Source organism: Myotis myotis, unplaced genomic scaffold (genome assembly GCF_014108235.1).
Source record: "Myotis myotis isolate mMyoMyo1 unplaced genomic scaffold, mMyoMyo1.p scaffold_m19_p_14, whole genome shotgun sequence".
NCBI classification, from domain to species: domain Eukaryota; kingdom Metazoa; phylum Chordata; class Mammalia; order Chiroptera; family Vespertilionidae; genus Myotis; species Myotis myotis.
Window position 1 is genome coordinate 118,903 of NW_023416318.1, and position 14,956 is coordinate 133,858.

At 45.5% G+C, this 14,956-nt stretch overlaps 1 protein-coding gene across 1 annotated transcript in view; it reads left to right on the forward strand.

The window, feature by feature from the left end:
- LOC118668769 (zinc finger matrin-type protein 1-like) overlaps nucleotides 1-7,657 on the forward strand; it is a 12,884-nt gene extending 5,227 nt beyond the window's left edge. The window contains exon 2 of the mRNA XM_036333875.1: nucleotides 6,652-7,657. Within this exon, the coding sequence (XP_036189768.1) occupies nucleotides 6,652-7,438 (787 nt within the window). The 3' untranslated portion in view covers nucleotides 7,439-7,657. The remainder of the gene's footprint in view (nucleotides 1-6,651) is intronic.
- The last annotated feature ends 7,299 nt before the right edge of the window (nucleotides 7,658-14,956 follow it).

The window sequence follows — 14,956 nt, forward strand, 5'->3', positions numbered from 1 at the left end:
AAAGGCTCCAGTGTGCTCCCTGGAGGGACAGAGTGCACTGGGTCCTTGGTCCTAAGGGTTTTAAGGGTGATGAGCTTAACTGTCCCAAAATCACCTTAAAACTCATTGGATTTGTTTCTCCCTAGAGCCTGGAACTGTGCTGAAATCCAAAATCCAGAGACAAAGAAAAGGGCGTACCCTCCTGCTTCCCTGCTCCCAGGGCAAGGTGGAGAAGTCTGAGCAGGAAGGAAGTTGGGATTCTTCTCCTGGAGCCCAGAGTGTAGCTTCCATGTGAAATGGGGCACCTCACTTCCTTCTGAGGTTCTAGCCAGTGAACATCTGCTCTCTGTGGGCCCACAGGACTTCCACTTACACAACCCCAAAGACCTGTGGGCTTGAAGAGGTGAGGGTTCCATCTGTTTGGGGAAATTCTTTCATAAACTAGGGCATAGTGGTGATTCCAGGTAAGAGGTCAACCAAACATGTTTCTTTTTTGCTCTAAGGTTTGGCGGCATTCGGAGGGCTATTCGGGAGGGAGGATGGCTGTGTGTGAACAGGAAGAGGTTGGGTAGGGATTATGGCTGCGGCAGGTAGAAAGAACTCCTTGAGTCTGAGGTTCCTAGTGGACCTGCCCAGGTAGAGGGGAGGTCAGGGCCTCTCTTTACCTGTTTGTTCATTCAGCAAGTACTTATTAAGCATCTACTTGGTGTTAAGCAAAATGTGATGTGTTGAGGACACAGCAGTGAATGAGGAATCTCTGTCTGGTGAGGAATTTGTAATCTACTGGGATAAAATAGAAAGTAGGCCAATTTTTTTTAAAAAATTGATTTTTAGGAAGAAAGGGGGAGGAAGGAATGGAGAGACAGAGAGAGACCTCAGTTTGTTATTCCACTTGTGCATTCATTATTTGATGTGCCCTGACTGGAAATCAAACCGGCAATCATGGCATATTGGGGTGATGGTCTAATCAATTGAGCTACCCAGCCAGGGTGAAACAGACCCAATTTTAAAATTAGATTGTATCTTCGATCCTTGCTACTCACATCCCTTGGGAGTTTGGTAAAAGGCAGAATCTCAGGCCCTGCCCCAGACTCACTGAATCAGAATCAACATTTTAACATCTCAACGCACTGTTAGGTGGTGGTAAGCGCCAAGGAGAAAAACTACAGCAGGGAATGGGCATAGGGTGTCCCAGGGGTTGGGGGGAGGGGGAGCATAGGGAGGCAAAGAGTCCTCCAGTGGGGATGAATAGGTAAACAGCTTTGTAGGCTCAAGGGTGGAAAAGTACAAAGGCCGTGAGGCCGGGATGTGCCTGCATGTTCCCATCCAGCTGGGAGGCCTGTGTGTCTGGAAGGGAGAAGCAAGAGGAAGGTTGTCAGAAAAGAACCAAAGACCTTAGGACAGTGTCTGGGCCTTGTAGGCACTTTGCAGATTTGAGTGTCCTTCTGAGTGAGAGAGGAAACCTGGTAAGTTTTGAGCAGACATTAGCCAGGATTATATCACATGACAAGGATGGCCAGGCTGCTGAACTGGGACTGACTCAGAGCGCACGGACTGGAGACCATTAAGAGGCGATGGCACGGATGCAGCAGAGATGAGGTCTGGCCCGTGCAGGAGCAGTTTGGTGGAGAGAAGTGACCCCATTCTGGATGCATATGAAAGTAAGGCTGGCGTGACCAGCTGATGGCATTGCCTGTGAGGTGTGGGGAAAGAAAGGGTACAGGGGAGACCTCTGTTGTAATGTACCCTGCGAATCACAGAAGGACGCCTCAAGAGTCACATTTATTGCAATCCGGGACTATGAGGGGCCATTCCCCAAATCTCTTAGTCTTAAGATGGTGGCAAAACCAGACTTATATAGGCAAAGATCACAAAGGTATTGATTACATCTCAAGGTTTGGAATGAGGAACCTGGTTTGCAAAAAAGCAGTTTACAGAAGCAGAATTAAGCATGTTAATTATAGTTTTGGGTCTCGGGGTCACTGAATTGACAGAAACACCTTATCTAGAGCCCTTATCTAAGTTTAACCTGGGTTAAACTTAGGCATATTATCTAAATTACAGTTTTGGGTCTAGAGCCCTTGGGTCTCCAGACCATTGAGTTGCCAGGAACTCATTATCTAGACTAGAGCCATTGAGGTAATTTAGAGTAATTGTGCTGTCCTGGTCTTGGGACCAGTGAGTCAACTGGAACGCATTATCTGTGGCCACTAAAACAATTTAGGATAATTGTGCTGTCCTGTTTCCCAGGTACAGAAGAATGTGCTTCGATAACCAGTAAGATCACAATCAATGGGATAGTCACGTTACAATCAATAAGGCATTCAATGGAATGGGATGATTTATACAATTCAGAAAATCAAAGTAACTTTTCTATTGTTAAGCCAAACAACAGGGTTAGAGTTAAACTACAGTTTCAATCTGAGATGATTGCTACCGTACTTCACCTCCTGTGGTCTGGTCTGAATGGAGATGGGGAGCCTGCAGGGAGAGCAAGCTCCCCAAACTTCCCACAAGTTCCCTTGGAGAAAGATGGACTGGACCCTCCTGGTTCTGGGAGGAGAGCCCTAAGCGGAGGGAAGTGCCCCAGAGAACTGGATTTCAACTGGATGGATTTTTTGCAAAGTTTGCTTCCTACTCTCTAGTGGGCCGTGTTCTTAACACAGAGCATCCCAACCAGGAAGACAAAGCTGAGAGGGGCATGGGACAGGCCGAGGGAGCAGGCCGGGAAGTGACAACCGAGAAGACATGAAGGGTAGAAGCTGACGAGGAAGGGCTTGGGGGTAGAGACACCAGGAACAACCTGAGCTGAGGTTCCAGGGCTGGAGGGAGCCTGGATTTAATAGGCTAGAAAAACGTAGGGGGAGTGTGTGTGGGGGGGATTGGCAATTGTGGCTGGTCTAAGAGACTGAGGACTTAGGTAGAGGCCAAATGCGGGTGGCCTGGGGGCTTAGTAAGAACTATCCTAGAACAATAAGAAACATGAGTGGTTTGGCTGGAGCAGACATAATCAGATTGACTTTTAAAAGATTCCTCTGGCTATTGCCTGGAGCATGGCTCGAAGGGTGGGTCAAAGTGGATGAAGGCTGACTTGTGCCGCAGGTGAGAGAAAATGGGGCTTGGACTGGGGAAGCAGCAGAGAGGATGGACGACAGGGAGTAAATTCCAGGGTGTTTAGTAGGCAAAATGGGCCAGACTTGACTGTATGTAGATTTTCTGCCAACCTGAGGCCTATTTAAGCAGGGCCTGCATGGGTGGGATAGACAGGAGCACTGCCCAACACCCCTTCCCCCAGCCCCCTCCCTCCCCCATCCTCCTCCCTGTGAAACAGCCTGGACTCTCCTCTCTTTACCAGCACTTGCCATGCTGGTTTTACATATCTGAGTGGGGTGTACGTTGTCTGGCCACCACGCTAGACCAATGATTCCCAACTTGTGTGCCTCAAGAATTTTTAAAACATGCAGTACCTGATTATTTAGCCAGGGGCACTGACCGCTTTTCCCTTATTGTCGAAGTTAAAAAAGGACAACAGCCCTGTGGTGTGGCTCAGTTGGTTGAGTGTCGGTCCCATGACCACCAAGAGGTCGCAGGTTTGATTCCCGGGCAGGGACATGCCCAGGTTTCGAGGCTCAATCCCCAGTAGGGGGCATGCAAGAGGCTACTGATGGATGTTTCTTTCTCTCCCCGCTTCTCTCCAAAAACAATAAAAACGTATTTTAAAGCAACAACAACAGCCAACACACAATGGCCATCAATGTGAATAAGTCAAAATTATACCTTTTTTTGGTGTGCCACAAAATGTCAGTAGTTAGTTTATGTGTGCCATGGGATGAAAAGTTGAAAATCACTGCACTAGACTATAAGCTTCCCCAGAGCAGAGAATACCTCTGTGTAGTTCTCATATGTGTCCCGTACCAAGCATAGCCCCTGGCTCAGGGCACATGCTCACTGAACATGTGTCACGGGCGGGTGGGCAAAGAACATAACATGTCACACCAGTTTGCAACTCACACCACAGGTACACCACACATGAGGAAACAGACGGCCCTGAGAGAACAAGACAGTTATGGAAGTTGACACATGAGTAAGCAACTCGCCTGGCTTCAGGCAACATCAGCCCAAAGGCACGCGGACCAGGAGCAGGGTTGCTGAAACCCAGCCCCAGCCGGTCGGTACCTGTGGGTGAGCCCTGTGTTAGCATTCCACCACCTTCCTCTCTGGCCGGCACTCTGGACACTTGGCCACCATTTAGCACTAACAAATCTTCACTGTCTGCTTTTCCATTCTTCCTCAGCCTTCCATATTCAGGAAGTGACCTGAGTCCTCTCTAAAATTCCATTTCACCTCCCCAGAACCCAGAACCAAAACACCCTCTACACTGCCCAGCCAGTGTTGCTCAGTGGTTAGGTGTTGAACTATGAAGCAGGAGGTCATGGTTTAATTCCCCGTCAGGGCACATGCCCGTGTTGTGGGCTCGATCCCCAGTAGGGGGCATACAGGAGGCATAAGATCAATGATTCTCTATCATCACTGATGTTTCCATCTCTCCATCTCTCTTCCTCTCTAAAATCAATATAAAATATATTTAAAACAAAAAACTAAGCCACTCCCCTGGCAAATTCAGTCAAACTGCAGGTTCTCTTTAGGGAAGGATGTTTTAGGATCAGACAGGCCAGACCCTGGCTCCAAAGCCTCACCTCTCAGCTGGCACCCTATGTAGCCACATGGGCCTCAGATACTCAGTGTATGCAAAACACAGCTGCTTTGCTGGCCAGAGCTGAAAGATAGGAGCAACCTAAATTTGCAGGAGGTTTGTTTGTTTATTTATTCATTCATTCATTCATTCATTCATTTTAATGATTTTGGAGGGGAAGGGGGAGGGAGAGAGAGATAGAAACATCAGTGATGAGAGAGAACCACTGATCGGCTGCCTCCTGCATGCCCCCTACTGGTGATCGAGCCCGAAACCTGGGCATGTGCCCTTGACTAGAATCCAACCCAGGACCCTTCAGTCCGCAGGCTGACGCTCTATCCACTGAGCCAAACCAGCGAGGGCAGGATTTTATTTTATTTTATTTTATTTTAAATCATGGTCCTTACCTGCCCGGATACACTAAGCAACCCTCTTAAAAATGAGGTAGATCCTTTATGCACTGAAACAAAAAATGGGTCTAAATATATTATTTGGAAAGAAAAACTGACTTGCAAACTAGAATGTACAATCTGACCTCACACCTGTTGGCTGCTGGGTCAGAGTTCAGATAAAAGTCTGCAGTAACACCATGATATGTTATACCCATTAGAGGGTGGCATCAGAGAAATGGATTTTGCAATTGCTGTTGTAATTTTTTTAAAAACTAGCACAAACACGTATTAGTTTTGGTTAAATGGGAAGACTAATAAAAACAATGAAGGAAAATGGAGACAATTTCTCAGAATAGACCACCAGTTACACATTAAATGCTTCTGGCTCTCATTCCAGCGTCCTCATGAGAATATTAATAGCTAATAGTCACTGACCTGTTGCTTGGTGCCCAGCACTGTTCCAAGCCCTGCATTTGTAATCACTCTTTTAGTCCTCACACCTGTAAGGCTGGTAGCACTATCGGAGTTGTTTACACGAAGTTCTGAAGCTCCTTTGCCTGGGTTCAAATCTTCGCTCTTCAATGTTGTGACCTTAAATGAATTATTTAAACTCTGTGACTCAGTTTCCTCATTTGTAAAACAAATAATAGGTCCAGATTTTAACACAGTAAATGGCATCTTCCTCTGTTCTTTCACCCCAGTCATGAGATTAATATATATATATATATATATATATATATATATACACACACACACACACACATAGTGACATATAAATAGTATGTATACATACACACATCATGTGTGTGGAATGGGAGCATGTCGGTGACCCCTATTTCTTTCTTGGCACATAAGCACAGGGACCAGCCAGTTCTGTTTTTATAGAATTTATGAGTGATTCTTAGTTTAATTTAGTTGCTTGACATTCTATTTTGGTTTTCTTAAAATGACTTGAGTTTCTTATTTTTATTTTTTTATTTTGTTAAAAATATGCTTTTACTGATTTTTTTAGAGAGAGAGGAAGGGAGAGGGATAGAGAGATAGAAACGTTGATGAGAGAGAGGCATGGATCAGCTGCCTCCTGCACGCTTCCCACTGGGGATCGAGCCCACAACCTGGGCATGTGCCCTGACCAGGGATCAAACCAGGGATTTCTTGGTTCGGTTCATGGGTTAATGCTCAACCACTGAGTCACACAAGCCCGGCTCTCATCTTTATTACGTAAGTAATAGTATTTATGGCAACAACAACAACAAAAAATCCAAGTGTAATTAAGAAAAACTAAAATTATCCATAATCCCCAAACCCTAGGGATAACTACTGATTTATCTTATACACTTATTATATATGTCTAGGTCCTAAATTTACAGTGTCTTAAGACTCATTTTCTTAGTCCATTTCTTTTATTATTTTCAGTCTGTGTAAAAAAATATTCATTTTCAGCATCAATGTCTACATGGTGTTTACCTATATGAACATAGTATAATCTCCACTAGGGATCTGAGAACCTGACCTTTTCATGGCAAATACATTCATAGCAAAATAATGCATTTAACCGAAAGGTTTTTCCTTCATCTTCCCCAACAGAGATTCGTCCATAGTCCACAGAATGGAAAACTCTACGACTTATAACGCTTTCCAGCACGAACTCGAAGACTATATTAGGAAGCAGAAAGCCAGAGGGTTGCGACCAGAGACCTGCTTTAGGAAGGTGACAGCGGGCTGTGCGTGCGGAGACAGGCACCGCACTGCGCCCGAACCCCCCATGCTGGAGCCCGGACTCCCCTGCAGGAGCGCCCACGCGTTCCCGGGTTCCCACAAAAGGCTGAGAACAGTGGGCAGCCCGGCACCCCGATGGCCCAAGATCCATCGCCCCGCACCACGCCTGGAATCTCTAATCCACGGTCAGAAAAACCACTATTTCTTCAAAAACGCGTGGCTTCCAAGCCCACCTGCGCGAGGCGGGACCCCTGGCACCCACGCAGCACGAGACGGAGATGCTGCCAGCCGCCGCCTCCGGGAGGGCCGTCCGCGCTCGCGCGCGCATCAGGCGGGCGACCGGGACCATCGGGACCGAGGCCGGAGGAGAAGGTCCGGGGAGGAGGGCAGCGACCTCGGCCTGGAGCGCCGAGCAAAGCGGCGGCAGAAGAAGCGTGGTGCGGAGGGAGAGGCCTGCAGAGAGGAGGGGAGAAGGGCGGAGGGGGCGCCAGCGAGCGAGGAAACGCGAGAAGGTGGGAGGAGCGACGGAGAGCAGGGCGCCCCCAAATGGAGAAGCCGGTCCCGCCGAGAGAAGCAGCCCCCGGGCAAGGGAAGCGCGCAGGACAGGGGCGTGTGGGACCTGTGGGATGAAGCGATCCTGGGCAGCTGCTGCTGATGGGACATCAGTGACATTATTCTGATAGTAAATGATCGGACCCGCTGGGAAGGCTGGATTAAATGACAGTGAAGCCACCAAGAAAACAAGTTTAGGTTCTCAACTCAGACTCTGTGTAAATACCAAACCCAGGTGGTTTAAAGACATAAATGTAGAAGGAAAAGGAAAACCACCCTAGTAGAGGAAAATAGGGTGGTTTTTTTTATTTCTTAAAGTATTACAAAGAGTATTACACATGTCTCCTTTTTTCTCCCCCTTGACATTCCCCTGGCTTCCCCCACACCCCAGTGTCTTGTGTCCATTAGTTGTTCTCATATGCATGCATACGAGTCCTTCGGTTGATCTCCTACCCGCCCCCCCCAACCCTCCCCAGGCTTCCCACTGTAGTTTGACAGTCTGCTCAATGCTGCTCTGCCTCTGTATCCATTTTTGTTCATCAGTCTATAATGGTCCTTATTATCCATAAATGAGTGAGTTCATGTGGTATTTTTCTCAGTTTCCCAGGGACCGTCTCAGTCTCACAGGGGCCATCTCAGCCTCACAGGGGCCATCCCAGCCTCACAGGGGCCGTCTCAGCCTCACAGGGGCCGCCTCAACCTCACAGGGGCCAATTCAACCTCACAGGGCCAATTCAACCTCACTGGGGCCATTTCAACCTCACCGGGGCTGTCTTGACCTCACCAGGGCTGTCTCAACCTCACCAGTGCCATCTCAACCTCACCAGGGCCGATTCAATCTCACCGGGGCTGTCCCAGCCTCACCCGGGCCGTCTCAACCTCACCGGGGCCGTTGCAACCCCACCAGGGTTGTCTCAACCTCACCGGGGCTATCTTGACCTCACCGGTGCCGAAAAATAGGGTTTTTGATAGTTGTTTTCTTGTTTGTTTTTCTTGTTGTTGTTATTTTGTGTTGTTAATCCTCACCCGAGGATATTTTTCCATTGATATTTTTAGGGAGAGTGGAAGGGAGGGGGAGAGACAGAGAGAGAGAGAAACATCCATGTGAAAGAGACACATGGATTGGCTGCCTCCTGCACACACCCCTATTGGGCCAGGTATGGAACCTGAAACCCAAGTACTTGCCCTTGACTGGGAATGGAACCCAAGACCCTTGGGGTGCACAGGCCTGTGTTCTAACTACTGAGTCACCCACCAGCCAGGACTAGACTAACTTTTCAAAGTGTACATTTAGCCCCAGCCCATTTGGCTTAGTGGATAGAGTGTGGGCCTGCGGACCAAAGGGTCCCGGGTTTGATTCCAGTCAAAAGCACATACCTTGGTTGCAGGCTCCTCCCTGGCTGGGCCCTGGTCTGGGCTCGTGCAGGAAGCAACCAATCGATGTGTTTCTCTTACATGGATGTTTCTCTCTGTCTTTCCCTCTCTCTTCCACCCTCCCTAAAAATCAATGGAAAAATATCCTGGATGGGTCTCTTCCCCCTCCCTACATGGGAGTCAGTTCTGTGGGACTCTTTCCCTCTCCCCATGTGGGAGTCTGTACTTTAATAAATTTCCACCTTTGCTATACAAAAAAAAAAAAAAAAAAAAAAATCCTCGGGTGAGGAGTAACAACAACAAAAAAGGTGTACATTTATTTCTTGTTTTAAATATGATTTTGGCGGGGGGGAGGGAGAGGAAGGGAAAGGGGTAGAGAGAGAGAAATATCACTGCCTCCTGCACACCCCCTACTAGGGATCGAGGTCGAAACCTGGGCATGTGCCTTAACCTGGAATCCCAGCACCACCTCTTAGTTCCTGGGTCGACACTCAGCAGCTGAGCCACACCCGCTGGGCAGGGTACACTTGTTTCTATTTTAAATTTTCTCCTACATGAGACTCTTTATTACCTTTTCAATAAGGAAATACTTTTAAAGGCAAGCTACATATTGGGGAAATATTTGCAACACTCTGTATTAGTATCTCTTGTGCCACTTATCAAATTATTGCCTCTTACCTGCAAGCCACTTCTTGCTCAGCTTTGTGAAATCGGACCCTGGCTCATCTCGTTTGCCAGTTGGCTTGATGTTAGTCTGCCAGTAGAGGGCGCTGGAGGGACACCTAAAACTTGGAGCAAGAGGCGGGGACTGCTTTTTCCACGGTTGCCAGTTTCCGGGGTCAGCATGCCTGTGCCTCTGTGTGTGTGAGCGATCCGGCTGCCTCCCAGGGCCTCTGACAAGTTTCTTTGTCAGTGGTGGGCTGTGTCACCCGCGGCATCCACGTTCTCTGCAGCGGCCTGAATCCGCCACGTGGGGAGCCCCTCTTCCAACTGTCCGTCCCTCTCATGTTCAGCCTGCAGGCCAAATATCTCTGCCCTTCCTCTAAGAATGGTTTCTGCATTTGAACTTCAACTGAGCAAAATGTTATCCCAACAAAATGGATCCCATTCTGCGTAATAAGGAACCGTATTTCAAAGCGTATACTCAATTATTCTATGTTTAATTTTATCAATACAAAAGTGAACATTTGATTTCTGTGTTGTTCCATAATTACTTACGTAATATATTTGCTTGTGCCTGGTATTACACAAAGTCTAAAATATCTGCTACCTGGTCCTTTACAGGAAAAGTTTGCTGATCCCTGCCTTAGAGTCTTCTTATACCCCCTTCTAGTAGTTAACCACCTTTTATTAGTTAAACATTCTTTATCTTTACTTTTCTCTATTTAAGTTACTGGTATGGCTTGTCTGCTGATTTGGCCCTGCCTGATATAGCCCTAATAGACAAACTTTCTGCCAATGAATAAAAAATATATATAAACAGCCCAATAGGAAAATAGGCATTTACGTATTTGTTTAGGTAACACATTGAATACCAGTCATTGTTCTAGGCCAGTGATGGCGAACCTTTTGAGCTCGGCGTGTCAGCATTTTGAAAAACCCTAACTTAACTCTGGTGCCGTGTCACATATAGAAATTTTTTGATACTTGCAACCATAGTAAAAAAAAAATTTATATTTTTGATATTTATTTTACATATTTAAATGCCATTTAACAAAGAAAAATCCACCAAAAAAATGAGTTCGAGTGTCACCTCTGACACACATGTCATAGGTTCACCATCGCGGTTCTAGGCCCTAAGTTAAAGTCATGAATGAATTACAAATGAGATACAAAGAAGGAAAGAGAGAGGTAAGTGAGGCTTTGCTGATGTATAAAGTGGACCTGGGTCGTGAGGAGCGAGGTGCCACACCTGAACGCAGGTCTGGAAGGACTCTGAGAGTCTTGAGGGTTGTGGGAGTTTGTTGTTTGTTGTTTGGTGCCACCCCACAGTTGTAGAACATCTGGCACCCTTAGTTCTCGTCTACTAAATGCCAGTAGCTCCCTCTCCCTACCCAAACATGGAGACAATCAACATAGGCCCCCATAAATCTACAAAAGGTGCCCCCCTCCCACTGTTTCCTGTTCCCCCTGAGAAGGCCTGGCTTCGTCTCAGAGTTCAAGTAAACAAACATTTGAAAATTAAATCCTTCCCTCACCGGTTTGGCTGTGGATAGAGCATCAGCCTGCAGACTGAAGGGTCCCAGGCTCAATTCCGGCCAAGGGCACATGCTTAGGTTGCAGGCTCAATCCCCAGTAGGGGCCGTGCAGGAGGCAGCCAATCAATGATTCTCTCTCATCATTGATGTTTCTATCTCTCTAACCCTCTCTTTTCCTCTCTGAAATCAATAAAAGTATATTTTTAAAAAATTAAGTCCTGCTTCCTTTGTCCCTGTGGACAGTCCACTGAGATAAGCAAGGCATTTATCAAATGAGAAAATCTCCATTTATCTCCATTTATCAAATGAGAAAATCAAGACCCCGGTACTGGAAGATCCAAGTAAGGTACTGATCCAACTAAGATCCTTTGAGACCTGACCCACTGCTTTTCCCAACCACCTTCGTACAAGATCAACACAGAAAATCACTTTTGTTTCCATATACTAGCAACAGAACACTCTAACAAGGAAATTGAGAAAACAATTCCATTTACAGCAACATCAAAAATAATAAAATGCCAAAGAATAAATTTAACCAAGGAAGTGAAAGACTTGTACATTGAACACCAAAAAAACAGTGCTGAAGGAATTAAAGAGGACCTAATAAATGGAAAGACATCCTGTGTTCATGGATTAAAAAACTTAGTATTGCCGAAACCGGTTTGGCTCAATGGATAGAGCGTCGGCCTGCGGACTGAAAGGTCCCAGGTTCGATTCCGGTCAAGGGCATGTACCTGGGTTGCGGGCACATCCCCAATAGGAGATGTGCAGGAGGCGGCTGATCAATGTTTCTCTCTCATCGATGTTTCTAACTCTCTCTATCTCTCTCCCTTCCTCTCTGTAAAAAATCAATAAAATATATTTAAAAAAACAAACAAAACAAAAAAAACTTAGTATTATTAAGATGTCAATACCACCCAAAGCAATCTATAGATTCAGTGCAATCCCTATCAAAATTCCAACAACTTCTTTTGCTGAAATGGAAAAGCTGATTCTCAAATTCATATGAAAATATAAGGAGTCCCAGGTAGCTAAAGCAATATTTTTTGGGGTAATCCTCAAAAATACCTGGGGATATTTTTCCATTGATTTTTAGAGAGAGTGGAAGGGAGTGGGAGAGACACAGAGAGAAACATCAATATGAGAGAGACACATGGATTGGTTGCCTCTTGCATGTGCCTCAACTGGGGCTAGGATGGAGCCTGCAACCGAGGTACGTGCCCTTCACGAGAATCAAACTGGGGACCCTTCAGGCCAATGCTCTACCCACTGAGCCAAACCAGCTAGGGCAAAATAATAATTTAAAAAGAGGAATAAAGTTGGATAACTCACACTTCCCGATTTTAAAACTTACTACAAAGCTACTTGTATTAGCATTCAACAGAGAAACAGAACTAACAGGAGACACATATAAGAGATTTATTAAAAGGTGTTGGCTCATGCAATTATGGAGACTGAAAAGTCCCATGAGCTGCTATTTGCAAGCTGGATACCCAGGAAAGCTGGTAGTGTCATTTGAAGACCTTAGAGCCAGAGGGCCAATGATGTAAATTCAGGTACAAGTCCAGAGGTGTGAGAACCAGGAGTGTGGAGGGCAAGAGAAGATCGATGTCCCAGATCAGGCAGGCACAGAGGTAGAGGGAGGGCAGGTCCGACTTTCCTCTGCCTTTTTGTTCTGTTTAGGCCCTCAGAGATTGGATAATAGCCACATTGGAGAGGCCCATCTGCTTTACTCAGTCCACAAATTCAAATGCTACTTTCTTCCAGAAACAATTTCATAGCCACACCTAGTGAAGTTGACATAAAATTGATTATCACAATAATCAAAAACAGTGTGCTGCTAGCATAAAAATAGGCATATAGATTAATGGAATCGAATTGATTGTCTAGAAATAAGCCCACATAGGTATGGTCAGTTGATTTTCAACTGGAGTGCCAAGACAATTCAATGGGGGAAGAATGATCTCTTCAACAAATGATGCCAGGACAACTTAATATCCACGTGCAAGAATGAAACTGCATACCATGTATAAAAATGAACCCCAAACGGAACAACAACCGAAATATGAGAACTAAAACTATAAAACTCTTAGAAGAAAACATCAGGGTAAATTTTCATGACCTTGAATTTAGCAATGGATCCTAAGATATGACTTCAAGAGCATACCCAACAAAAGAAAATAGATAAATTGGACTTCATCAAAATTTTAAAAATGTGTGCATTAAACGACATTGTCAACAAAATGAAGACAACCAACAGCATAGAAGAAAATATTTGCAAAACATATATCTGAGAGGGATCTAGTATCCAGAATATAGTATTCAACAATAAAAAGACAACCCAATGTTTAAAATGGGTAAAGGATTTGAATGGACATACAAACAAGAAATACAAATAGCCAACAAGTACATGAAAGGATGTTTAACATCATTAATCATTAGGGAAATGCAAATCAAAACCACAATGAGATATAACTTTATAGCTACGAAAATGAATATAGGTGTGTATATATACATGTATACATACATACACACACACACACATATGCATATATATGTGTATGCCTGTGTGTGTGTAACAAGTGTTATTGAGGATGTGGGGAAATTGAAACCCTTAAACATTGTCAATGAAAATGTAAAATGATGCAGCTGCTATGGAAAACAGTTGGACGACTCTTCAAAAAGTTAAACAAAAAGTAAAAACAATAGATGAATGGATAAACAAAATGTTGAATATACATACAACAGAATATTACTTGGCTATAAAAAAGAACCAAGTGCTCATACATGCTACAACATGGATGAACCTCAAAAATATTATACTGAGTGAAATAATGGAACTCTAAAGAAGCTTAAATAATGTTTTCACTCAAAGGGGGAGAGACTACGTAGTTTTCATAAATAAACCAGCTTACTAAGTGTGCTCATTTTACTTAAGGCTGATGATTTTTTTAAATTAATTTCATATAAAAACCAAATAAATTTGTGAAAATAATTTTTAGGTGGGACAAATATTTAAAAAGAGGAAGAAACCAGACGCAAAAGGCCACATATTGTATGATTCCTTCTATATGAAATGTCTAGAACAGGTCAATCCATGGAAACAACATGAAGATTACGTGACCAAGATTTGGAGAGAGGATGAGGGGGCGATACAAGGTGATTGCGTAATGGGCAAAGGGGTTTCCTTGCGGAGAAGAAGTGTTTTGGAAATAGATGTGGTGGTTGTATGACACTGCATGTGCGAAATACCATTGAACTGTACACTTTAAAATGGTTAATTTTATACAGATGATGTATTACAGAACTGTACATCTGAAGCCTATATAATTGTATTTCCCAATGTCATCCCAGTAAATTCAACAAAAAATAAAATAAGGTGGTTAATTTTCTGTTATGTGAATATCAATTCAATTAAGAAGAAAAAGGCTCACTCATATGTGGCCTCCCAGGGCGGTCTGCCCTGTGTATGCTCAGGCCTCGGGCCCTGGGTGCAGGGAGGCGCCGGCCTCGGCTGGGCTGTAGGAGCAGCCCCACACTGAGGGCATAAAGCTCCTTCTCCCTCGGTGACCTTGAACTCTGCGCCTGGCTCAGCAGTGCCTGTCACCAGCAGGGGACAAAGGAGCTGGGCAGGCTGGGATGGGAAGGAAATTGGCTTTGGACGCTGAGGCTGACGGTGTCCCTGCCACACACGCTGCCTGCTTCAGACCTCCGTGGCACCGTCCCCTCTTCGATAAACTCCAGGCTGTTCGGGTGACCCACAGCGCCTGCGTATCTAGTCCTGGTTGATCTTGTGGCCTCCCATAGCCCTCCCCAGGCTCCCTCACCCAGGCAGGCCCTCACACACCCAGAAATCCTCCTTAGAACGCCTTCCCCCATCCCCACCCCCACCCACCCCCCTTCCTCTGTGTAACCCCCATTTGAACAGGAAGACTCCCTGACAAATGTCCCTGATGGGCTGATGACACACCAGCAGACAGCTGCCGGGCATGCAGGAGAGCACACCACACACGCATGTGCGCGCACACACGCACACACACACACAACAC